This window comes from Astatotilapia calliptera, chromosome 7 (genome assembly GCF_964374335.1).
Source record: "Astatotilapia calliptera chromosome 7, fAstCal68.1, whole genome shotgun sequence".
NCBI lineage: Eukaryota > Metazoa > Chordata > Actinopteri > Cichliformes > Cichlidae > Astatotilapia > Astatotilapia calliptera.
Window position 1 is genome coordinate 41,913,276 of NC_137428.1, and position 12,152 is coordinate 41,925,427.

Below are 12,152 nucleotides of genomic sequence, written 5' to 3' on the forward strand. Positions count from 1 at the left end.
TCGGCTGGCAGCAGCAGAAGTAGAAGAAGAAGACGCTGCTGTTAGACAGTCCGCCATTTGCTGACCCTCGGATCCTCCGGTAGCAGCTTCTTCCCAACAAATCTGCTACAGCTACACCTTCACCTGAAGCGGTACCTGCGCGCGCGGCACAGCGGCGGTGATGGCGGCCGACCGGCGCGAGGACAAAGGTGAGTGAGGAGGACCTTTGTTAGCATTAGCATTAGCCACGAGCTGCCTTTGTTTGATGCCGCTCGGAGCGGATCGTTAATCGATAATAACTGTGATGATCGATGCTGCTGACGGGCGCGTGACCATTTGATGTGTCGGTGCGTTAGCAGCTCGTGTTTGATCCATCACGACGCTGATGAGCGGCTCGCTTTCACTGCATCAGACTCCGATCAGAAAACTGCTGATTTTACGGCTGAGGCCGCTTTAAGCACGCCTGAGAACAGGTGGAACCGGAACCTAGTTCGTTTTGGGCCACAGTAAGCTCTGACGTGTTCGGGGGTGAGGGGTCAATGATTTGGTCGATTTTAACGACACATCTGATCGCATAAAAGCGAACTAGGGAGACTGTTTACAGGTAAACAGGCTGGTACAGAGCTGCTGCCCTGTGATTGGCTGAGACGTGTGGCTAAATCCAGCAGTGATCAGAGGAGCGTAAACACGACGAGAGCGTTAACGAGTCAGCTTCCTCTGTTTACCTGCTAAAACACTATGGTAATTGATGTTAAATCCCTCATCTGGACAGGACCAGGCGATGTTCAGTTTCCTCTGATGCTTTTATGGGCAGCGGAGATTTTTTTAAAGCAACGTGTTCCTGAAAGCTGTGAACAAAGCTCCAGATTTATTTCTTATAAGTTTTTATGTTAGTGTAATATCGATGGGTCTCTCTAACATTCATGTGGAGTTAGTTATGAGTCCTTTCCGACATGATATGTTTACAAACGTACTTTTATTGGGTCAACAAGTTGTGGACTACTTACTTTACATTGTGCCCGGCTGTGCCAAGATGAACTGATTGTTGCTTGTGGGCTCCAACAGGTATGCGGTTTCTCTAGGTTTACTTGTTAACTTTCATTCTTCAGATGTGAGAAATCAAATCTGATATATCAGCAGGTGTGTCACCCAGGCTTTGGTCTATAAACACCAACACAGACAGACAATAACAGAGTCCTCCTTCTGCCTAATCAGCCAGGTGTGCGTTACCTGTCCTTCTCACACGTGTGTGTGTGTGTCTGTGGTTTCAGATGGAGAGCTGAACGTTCTGGAAGATTTACTGACTGAAGCTCCTGATCAAGATGACGAGCTGTACAACCCCGAGACAGAGCGTGACATCAGCGACAAGAAAGGTACAGACAGTACTAAAGAGAATACTAAAGACAGTACCACAGACAGCACTACAAAGAATACTACAAACGGTACTACAGAGAATACCACAGACAGTTAAAGAAGATAGACAGTATTATAGAGAGTATTCTAAAGGTACTACTGTAGCTGGTACTACAGATGTTACTATAGCCTGTTAAACATACTGACACTACTAGACAGTATCACGAACATTCCTGACCTAAGTTATTAAAAACTGTGCATGTTATTAAGCCCTCATCGCTGTCTGTCAGGTACGAAGAGGAAGAGCGAGCGTTCTGACAGCCAGGATCTAAAGAGGCTCCGCTCCTCGTCAGGCCACGGTACTTCTAGGTCATCATCCTCCAATAAGAGAGCTCCAGGGCCATCTCTGTCCTCCTCTAAAAAGGCGTCGAGCCCTCGCGGCCGGCACTCCACCACTTACCGTCATGAGTATTATGATGAACGAAAGGGGAGACGTGGGGCCCGAGAGGTGACGAGGAGCCGTGGAGGAGAGGATGCAAGACGGCGAGAGTCCCAGAGAGGCCTGGAGGGTCTGAGTCAGGTACTGCTTACACTAAAAGTATAATTTTAACGGTTTCCAGTAGGGCTGCTCGATTATGGCAAAAATGATAATCACGATTATTTTCACTGAAATTGAGATCTCGATTATTTGACGATATTTATTTAACAATAACAATGTATTGAATAATGACTTTAAAGATTGTCAAAAAATAATATAAAATAGTGTGCAAATACTGATAACAGTGCAAATGTTTGCAATATAAAAAATAAATGAAAAATGTAAACATCTATGTTTAGTAAACTTCGCAGTGTTGCTCTGTGGTGCAGCTACGACACCGTAGCAAAGTTTACACACTGTGTCTACTTGATCCACGTCTGACTCCGCGAACCCATAATGTTTCCACACCACTGAAGTTTTTTTTTTACCTCTTTTCAACCAACGGCAGTCACTCTCCTCTCCAAATAACTTCTGCTTAGCTTTCCGAGCTTCCCTCGGGTCCTCTTAATTGTTGTGACGCGTGTTCAAAATGCAGAGAGGTGCGCTCGATTTGCCACACGGAGCAGCGCGAGAGTAAAGCACGAGGGAGGGGCTAATAATCGGCTCAGTCATTGTTAATGATCGTTGAAAGCCCAGATCGTAATCGTGATTAAAATTCGATTAATTGAGCAGCCCTAGTTTCCAGCCATTCGTATTAACTTCCTGTTTGTCTTCAGAAGTTACGCCGTGATGAGCGGCGAGCAAGTCCCCCCCCCCATGAGGAGGAGAACCAATCAGAGGACGAGACAGGAGCAGAATACGGCTCAGAACAGGCATCGGGCAGCTCCTCCCCCGCTGCTTCCCATGTAGAGGAGGAAGAGGAAGATGACCAGGAGGAAGAGGAGGAAGAGGAGGAAGAAGGTATGGAAGAAGAAGAAGAGGAGGAGGAGGAGGAAGAGGAAGGAGAGAAGGAGGAGGAGGATGAGGAGGAAGAAGAAGAGTACGACCGTCGTGGTGGTGAGGGCAATGACTATGACACACGTAGCGAGGCTGGTGATTCACGCTCCGCCTCCTCTGTCAGCTTCTCTGATGATGGCGAGTCAGCACACTCAGGCTCCGCCTCCGAGGCCTCAGGTAACCATAGAGTTAGTAATGTACATTTTTCTTTTCAAGGAGAAATAAAAAACGATGACGTAATATTTGAAATTACTGCTTTTAATTTGAAAGGTTCAGAAAAGAAGCGGGAGAAGCTGTCATCGTCGGTCCGTGCAGTTCGTAAAGGCATGGAGAGTAAGGACAATATTCCATGGTTACTTACCCGTTACTACACTTATACCTTTACTGAGTTGCAAGTAATCAGATTACAGCTATTTCCTGTGTTGTTGTAGATCCAACAAGCAAGCTGCGTTATATCCTGAGAGATGCCCGATTTTTCCTCATTAAGAGCAACAACCACGAGAATGTGTCACTGGCCAAAGCTAAGGTACACGTTGACCCCCTCGCTGTTCCCCATTGTTCCCCTTTTCAATCCATGTCACCTCCCTCATGGTTCCAACTGTCATTTTCTGTTGTCACCCCTCCTCCTTGTGTTGTTCCCCTCATTGTTCCCTCTCTTTCCCTTGTCTTCCCCAGTGTAGTTTGTGTCATTCCTTGTTGTTCCCCTCGATTTTCCCTCTGTCATCGTTCCCTGTCACCCCCTGTGTTGTTCCCCGTTTTGTTCTGATAGCTGAGGATGAATTGGTGTTTCTGGCGTTTACAGGGTGTTTGGTCGACACTGCCGGTGAACGAGAAGAAGCTCAATGCTGCCTTCCGCTCAGCTAGGAGCGTCGTTCTCATCTTCTCTGTGAGGGAAAGTGGAAAATTCCAAGGTATGAGGAAAAGAGGTTTTCAGTATCATATGTCGTTGTCTGTTCACCTTATTCACCTTATCCTCTTCTTAACTCTGATTGGTCTGTTTTGTCTTATCCTCAGGTTTCGCTCGTTTGGCGTCAGAGTCTCATCATGGTGGCTCTCCGATCCACTGGGTGCTCCCTGCTGGAATGAATGCCAAGATGCTGGGAGGAGTCTTTAAGATTGACTGGCTCTGCAGGTAAACAGCTCCATCCAGTAGGTTTATACTCTGTTTCTATTGGTTCCTGGTGAGTGTTTGACTTCTCCTAGACTGATCTCGGTCTCCGGTTCTGATTTTAAATTTTATGGACAAAATTTTATGGATGAACTGGAGGCAGAGGGTATTGGGTTGATTCTGGGCTTTGACCAACAGATCGAGGATATTGGCTTTGAAAATAACTACCTGTGAAACGTGAAATCCCTGGCTGGCTGGCTGCTGTTTGGGGTGTGTCCATGTCTTAGGTCAGCTCTTTAGCTCAGCGGTCCCCAACCCCCGGGCCAAGTCATTTGGTACCGGGCCGCGAGAGTTGAGGCTCGGGTGTGAAATGTATGGTTTTCAGGGTTTTTATCGGTTTTTAGCGTTATTTTGTTATCGTTTTTATCGCTAACTCGGTTTTCCTGGGTCTTTTCACGTGTTATGAATAAATCTCCAGGAGTCGCCACAGCAGGCTGCTCTGTGTTTTTGCGTTGGTGGATTTTGGGGCTCTGCCTCATGACGTTTGCTGAAGGTGTGAACCTCTGGAGCCACCTCTGCATAGATGTAGTTCACGTGTTGTGTGATGGTTCACCGCTGATGCCCTTGCTTGCTGCTTGCTGGCTACTTCATTCAGTGTTGTCTTCTTTTTTATTTCCTTTTCAGGAGGGAGCTTCCTTTCATTAAGACCGCCCACCTCTCCAACCCCTGGAACGAACACAAGCCGGTGAAAATTGGACGTGACGGCCAGGTCAGCTGACTGTTCTATTACGAATCACGTTTTCCTGTTCTATCACATGATGCAAATCTGTGTCTCTTTCAGGAGATCCAGCCGGACATTGGTGCTCAGCTCTGTGCCCTGTTTCCATTGGATGAGAACGTGGACATTCACCAGGTGGCTCGCCGCATTCGTCACAAACGTCGCACACCATCGGAGCCGCGGCCTCGGGGCCGACCACCACAACGTGAACCGGGAAGGTTAGCCAATCATCAAGCTCCTCCTCCCGCTTCCTGTTCTTCTTCTTCTGCTGTGACCACGGCGCCACCTGATGCTGGACGACGGAGACAGCCGCTGCCCTTAGCTGGCGGCTAGCTTTCCCGTGGCTCGCGTTGCTGGTTCTCTGGTTGTTATTTTTCCAGTCTGGAGCTTCCCGGAGCGAAGCCTCACTCTGCATCTTTGGTCGAGGTGTTAAAGTCAGGCAGGAAGTGAAGTCCTCGACAAGCGTTAAACAGCTGACGTCACAGAGGAAGTTTAACCCTTCACTTGAGTTTCATTTCCTTTGAAGTGTGAGCTGAGCAACATCTCTTTGTTTTATTTTGTAATTTTTAGCTGAATTTTGTTTTGTTTTTTTAGGTCTGTAGTCTTTACGTAGCTGAGCTGAAGTTTTGTTGTTGTTAAATTTGTCCTTTGAAGCTCTTTGTCTTCGCAGGATTTTGATACTTCAGAGGTTAAAAAGTGAAAATTTGTAGCTGGACTGAAGCTGACCCTTTCAGAATAAAAGCAGAAAGGACAAGCGTCACTGGCTGGACTGACGAAGGAGGGGGTGGGAGGGTGAGCGAGGTAGAACTAAAAAAGGAAGTAAGGGAGCATCTGAGACCCCAATGGACTGTTTCAGGTGTTTGACCGGGTTTTACAGGTTGGTCAGGAGGGGGCGGGGCCTCTGGACTGTATCCACTGAGGTGTGGTGAGTCTAAAGGGGAGGGGCCTCAGGACTGTATCCAGTAAGGTTGTGTGTTGTGGCAAGGCCTCTGGACTGTATCCAATGAGAAGTGTGGTGTGTTGGGGGCGGGGCTCCCTCTGGTTGTATGAGGTAAAGTTGCAGGTGCCTAAAAGACTGAAAAAAAAAAAAATACCCCTGGACTGAAAAAAGTGACCCCTCCCCCACATGAAAGGACAGTCATGTTCCCCTCTTCCTCCCCTCTCCTCCCACTGGCACACACACACAGGACGGCGAGCTGGTTGTCGATGTGTGTGTGTGTGTCGCTCTGATGGACGAATACAGTGAGCATAAAATTAATCGAATGGACGGAGCGACAGAAAGACGACGCAGTTTGTCATTTCTGTTTAAGGACTGTTGCTGGTCTGGAAGGGGCGGGGCAGGGCTCACGGGGCGGGGCTTTGTGTATTGATTGACAGGACTGCACCATCATCATCATCACCCCTCACCTTTTCAAAATAAGAGGGTTTATAAAAGCCTTTAACATGGACTGATGAGGAGAAAAACTGTTTTTTTTTTTTAAAGTGTTGCCCCTCCCTCATACGCAGCAGAAGCGGTATGTTGTCCCTTTCAGAGGTTCTTCTTCATTTGTTCTTTTTTTTATTGTTTTTTATTGTGTGTGTGTGTGTGTGTGTGTGTGTGTGTGTGTGTGTGTGTGTGTGTGTGTGTGTGTGTGTGAGAGAGAGAGAGAGAGAGAGAGACTTTGTCAGACTGCAGATTCTGTTTTCATCCTTCAGAGTGAAACTTTTAAAACGGGAGATTCTGTGTGGACATCAGTTGATTTAAAAATAAGCCAAAACAAATTTGGAACAGCACTGGAATAGGCCCAGAGCACAATGAGAATAGGATCGGTATATGGTTGGAACCGGATCAGAACAGGGCCTAAAAAGGACCAGAGTAGGGCAGGAACAGCACCTTAATTCAGCCAGAATGGGAATGGAACACGATCTGAACAGGGCTAGAATAGGACCAGAACAGGATTGAAACATGTTCATAATAGGACTGGAATAGGATCAGAACAGGATTTGAACAGGGTCTTTATCAGCGTCTGACTTTCTTGCGTTTAAACATCATGTTACAGACAAAGCTGTTTCCACGCACAAATTGAAGGTGTCACCTGGTGTAAATGTCCAAATCAGTCTGTCTTTATCCTCAAAGCTTTCTGTTACTAGACCTGTGTGATATCTGATTCGTCCAGGTAAGCGTCAGGTGAAGTCACAGGTGAAGTCACAGGTGAACCACACAGAGCGGCTGATTGTGTTGCAGTTCGAGTTTGTGTGTGAAAACGGATTTGGGGGAGGGTGGGGGATTTCTTCTTGTGTTGGAGTCTGATCTGAGGAAGTATCCGGTTTGTATTGGTGTGTGTGTGTGTGTGTGTGTGTGTGTGTGTGTGTGTGTGTGTGTGTGTGTGTGTGTGTGTGTGTGATGGAGTGTACCTGAGTGCATGTGTGTGTCTTACCTGTGGACTTGTTTATGTAGGCGTCGACCTGAAGAGTATGACCTCCACGGCAGGAAGCGACTGCGACCTGACGGTCCACCAGACTTCAGCCAGCGAGCAGGTTAATGTGCAGCTTCCATTTAAACAGCCGACTAAGACCCAGATTTTCAGGTGCAGGTGTCGAACACACCTGTTACCTGAATGTTTGCCATTCACTGTCACCTCAACCGAACTTTATGTGTCGTGCTTTTAGGGTTCATCCAGGACCTGAGGAGCCAGCCAGTGGACAGGTGAGACACACCTGGAATCGGGTTTCTTCTGTATTCCTCTTAGACCCTGAGTTGATGTAATCAGACTGATATTAGAAACTTCATCACATCTTCAAATGTCTTTGACCAGACATCCAGAACAAACGCTGCACTGTTCCTCCTGAATCTGAGTTTCAGCTGACAGCAGACTCTCCTGTACCCAGTCTTAGACCTTCCAGGTATATCCCCAGCTGTGATCCTTCTGGTTCACCTTATTACAAAGGGGATCATCACCAAAGTCTGTCAGTCCAGAGTTACTGGTGGGTATTTCAACCAAGACTGGCGCATGACGTGCAAGAACTGGGGACACATCCAGGAAGTCTTTTAGCTACTGTGATGGGCAAGTCATGCACCTGATCTTCAGACTCTGCTTCCTCTCTGGAATGGTTTGCAGAGGAATTTAGGAGATCCTCAGAGGTGTTCCTCCACCTCCAACTATACGTCCAGAGTCTAGCAAGCTCAAAAGGACTCTATTCAGCTCGATAGCTCCTCTGTTGTTCACCATATGGTTAAAGGGTTACCAGACGACAGGTACCAACCACTTTACAGCCACAACTCCATGCATCTGATCCAACTCTCCATCAGGTGGTGATCCGTTCACACCTCAGCTCCTCTCCTCACCTGAGGCCTTAGATCTGGTGATACAATTACAAAATTATGAACACCCTTAAGTTCAAACATGGTGTTCGTTATAGACAAACCAATAACAAAACACCACTCAGGTTCAGGACGAGCAGGTCATTCTTCCCAATCGTGCCAGATCGAGGTGACATTGTTGTTGCCCTTGGCAGAATTAAAGTGGAGCTTCTAGATGTTTCTTGGGGTGAGGTGCTGCTCTGTGCTCAGTCACGGAAACAACTCTAGTCCATGAAGGAACCCCTAAACATCCAGGTGCCGAACTCCAGTTCCAGAAGCTGAGCTGGCTTCTCAGCCTCACGTGCTTGCTCAGATTCCTTCCATACCACAAGTGTGACGTCCTCCATTCTTGTTGCCGGTATGGGCTGCTGGGACCAGACTGTTGAGGTCTGCCCCTGTGGTTGGCGCCCAACTACCACGGCCACGGCAGGTGGTCTATACCCAACCATCACACCCAGGCAGACCCACAGGACCGCATCCACACTAAACTCTGCCACCTGCAAGTCCCTTCATATATTGATCAGAAACTCCTCCACCATGATAAAGTGAAGATTCAAAGGATCTAAACTTTCGTCTTGAATTAAAAAAATAATAATAATAAAATTTGAAAGTCTGAATTTCTCATGAATCTGTTCTCTTTCCAGGCGATTTTCTGGCGTAAGACGAGACGTGTTTCTCAATGGGGTGGGTCCAAACGTTTCACTTCATTGATTACTTATCACTTCACTGATTGTTTATTGATTAGTCTGATTAGTATTGATTAGAGGTGTGGGTGAACATAAATAAAACTGTAAATGATTCAGTCTTTCCATTAAAAACAGCCCGTAATCATCACAAATACCACATGCAGATCATTTGATTTCAGACAGGAAGGGGTTTTCTTGTGTTTAGCTGTGTCCTTACCTGTGTTCACCTTTGTCCTTCTTGCTTCAGTCCTATAACGAGTATATGAGGGATTACCACCACAGTGTCGGCCCCCCGGCGCCCTGGCAGACTCTGGTATGAATAGGTTATTAATCACGTTCTGATCGATTGTTCCTGCCTGTGACAGATGATGAAAACATGCATTTTACCTGGAAGCAGGAAACTGTTTTTGTGTTTTAAGATGTTGCATGAGAATTTTCAGATTAAAAGCCTTTATTAAAGTCACTACAGACTGATCTAATGATGATGCCACGTGTGTCATCAGGCGGGCTATCCCGGCGTGGAGCAGCCACCCCCACACCATCCACCCTACTACCACCACAGCCACCCACCGCCTCCCCCTCACCAGGCCTACCACCATCATCACCACCCACCCCTGCCACCACACGAGGCCCCGCCCCCTCGCTTCAGAGATAAGCAACGAGCACCGCAGCACCGCGCCTTCACGTCCAGCCCAGTAAGTTCACTCAGTCCAATCAGGCGTATTGATTAGTGATCAGCACAGCCTCTTACTGTTTTTTTGTTTTTGTTCACCCTCCTCCATCATACAGCACGACTATGACATGCGAGTGGACGACTTCCTGCGGCGGACGCAGGCAGTGGTGAGCAGCCGGCGGGAGCGAGAGCGTCAGCGTGAGCGTGAGCGAGGTGGCCCGCGCCGTGACAGAGAGCGAGAGCGAGTGAGGGATAGAGACAGAGAAAGAGAAAGGGACAAGGAGAGGGGGCGGTACCGCAGGTGATCTGATGACATCACTTCTTGGCAACCTGCACTGCTTTTTTTTCTTTTTCTTTTTTTTCTTTTTTTTTTTTTGGCAGCCCGCACTGCTTTTTGACTGGTTTGCTGTTTTTGTTGAAAATTATGAATTAAAAACAAACAAACTGAGTGATGACATCATCAGTTTTATGTGAATAAAGTGAAAACTTGTACAAAGAAATATTTGGTCAAAACTTTTATTTTGGCAGCCTGTGTGTGACTCCTGGTGCAGTGCCAGATTTCCCACAATGCTCTGTGTTCATTTTTTTTTTTTATGTTTTGAGAGTCTGGTGATGCCCAACGTGAGGGTGGAAGCAATCTAGACCCAGTACTCAGATCTAAGATGTCATAAGATAATGGAAGAAACTTTTATTATGAACATGTTTCTGTAACAATTTCTCATTTTATTCTGAAAAGTAGTGCAGTGTTTCCTGTTAAAGCTTTCAAATTAAATGTTTTTAAGTATGAAACTCATCCTGTTTCCCTGTTTTCTTCACTTCCTGTTTGGGGAGTTAGGACGCACTAAGTGGGGCTCCCTGCACATCCACGTAACGCTTCATATTCCTGCTTCCTCCCAGGAAGAGCTGCACAGTGATGACTGTAGGTGACCATCATCATCATCATCATCATCTGGTCCAGTCTGTAGTCTCCATGATAGTAGTTGTGTGCATTTATGCAGTTTTAGCAGTAGTTAAGTCTCCAAGTGAAATATGAGCTGTTAGCCACAATAATTAAAGATGAATTGTTCTTCAGATGAACTAAAGTTTGGTCCGGGTGTATATTCAGGTGCGGATACCTGCCTCAGAGAGTAGTTTTGATACGTCACAGTGGGCGACCAAGGGGCAAGAACTGGAGCACCATTTTCGGGATCACCATTTTAAGATCATCCAAATTGGCTGCAGGACATGCAGCGTGTGGATAAAGCATCAAACTGAGACCTTCTTCACCTTGTGGTAGTCAACACAACCGTGTAGACTAAAGATGTTCCTGGACTAATGTCTTAGTCGACTAACCATGGAAAAAAAATTTTGACTAATCGACTGGTCTAGCACTAAGAAACACTCAGATATGAAGTTACATTTGAGAACTGTTTAATGTAAGCTGACAACAACAAAGCTGTTTTAAACCATTAATCCCATTCTTAAATAATGAACCATGATGCTTAACTGTGCAGCATCTTATTGTGCATTAGCAACATTACATGTTATACTCCAGACAGCGAGGCAGAAAAACACTTAAAATAAAATGATGTTAAATATGATATGAAAACATGTTACGACAAAAGTTAACGTGTTATTAAAATATAACAAATGAACATCCGAAAAACTGCAACTGAAGAGTGCGACGTGCATTATGAACAATGAACGCTGTTCACCCACCCACTTCTATAAAGGTTAAAATCTAAAATAAAACAGTAAATCATTTAGTTGTTTTCTTCTGCTAATCTGAAGTGCAATCTCTCCAGCATGTCCCGGGTCTACACTTGGGGAACTCCTCCCAGGAGAACCTTACCCAGGAGGCGACAGTCTTAGATGTCTCCTTGTGATGTGGAGGAGCAGTGGTTCTACTGTGAACTCCTCCCAAATGACTGAACTCCTCACCCTATCACGAAGGCACCGTCCACCTTTTGGAGAAAGCTTTCCACCACTTGTATCTGAAATTTCATTCTGATAGAGTAAACTTACATTTATGTTTTATCTGCCCAAATATGTAATGCAGAATAGAGTGTTGAGAAAAAAAAATGCCACACTTATATCACACATTCCAATGGTAGAGATTTACACAATAGAGCTTGGAAGCAGGCTGGTGCACACTGACACCACTACCCAGAAAACAACTATGTAAATAATGGAGCTAGGGAGAGCTCTCTCTCTCTTCACTTCTATAGGCCTGACCAGAGGAGGGGATGTGGTTGCCATGGTGATGTGGGAAGAGTCATCTCCTGTTACAAAGAGATGTCCAATAGGTGCAGGATATGAAATGTGAGCCAGATACTAGACTCAAGCCAGATAAGGGGACCCAATTCTAAATCCGTGGTTTCCCCCGACTTTTTAACCAATCACATTAACATGCTTACTGCTTTCGTGTGTCATCCTTTGTCTCTCTGAGCCCTGAAAGGCAGAGGTCCATGGCTCTATGTAACCATTTAACAATTAATTTTTAAAAGTCATAATTTGAGCATTTTTTTCTCTCAAGAAAATAGAACACGACAATACATCCATCTACACACCAATAAACATAAAATTTAGAAAACAAAATGTACCAGGAATTACTGCTGAGAGCACAATGAATTTGTGATTGGAAGCCAAGGCGTCAGAGGGGTTTGTAACACTACAAATAAAAATATAATTCACATGCCTCCTTTTGTCGTTCAGTGCGTGAAGTACACTGAACGGATTGTCTCGGAAAACCCCTGCAGAAAGTGAACTCATCTTTCATTGT

At 45.9% G+C, this 12,152-nt stretch overlaps 1 protein-coding gene across 5 annotated transcripts; it reads left to right on the forward strand.

The window, feature by feature from the left end:
• On the forward strand, positions 1-11,136 carry ythdc1 (YTH N6-methyladenosine RNA binding protein C1). 5 transcript variants are annotated; one of them, XM_080303714.1, is made up of 17 exons: positions 1-188; positions 1,251-1,352; positions 1,623-1,912; positions 2,587-2,983; positions 3,077-3,139; positions 3,217-3,332; positions 3,609-3,717; positions 3,821-3,938; positions 4,599-4,683; positions 4,756-4,910; positions 7,130-7,209; positions 7,342-7,378; positions 8,677-8,716; positions 8,966-9,031; positions 9,222-9,413; positions 9,508-9,692; positions 10,227-11,136. In XM_080303714.1, exons 1-17 carry the CDS (start codon positions 161-163, stop codon positions 10,234-10,236), a joined length of 2,073 nt encoding a protein of 690 aa, XP_080159840.1. In that variant the 5' UTR covers positions 1-160; the 3' UTR covers positions 10,237-11,136. The 5 variants fall into 5 exon arrangements, with proteins under 5 accessions (XP_080159840.1, XP_026030704.2, XP_080159841.1 ...); XM_026174919.2 differs by having other exon boundaries at positions 3,238-3,332; XM_080303715.1 differs by having other exon boundaries at positions 2,590-2,983.
• The last annotated feature ends 1,016 nt before the right edge of the window (positions 11,137-12,152 follow it).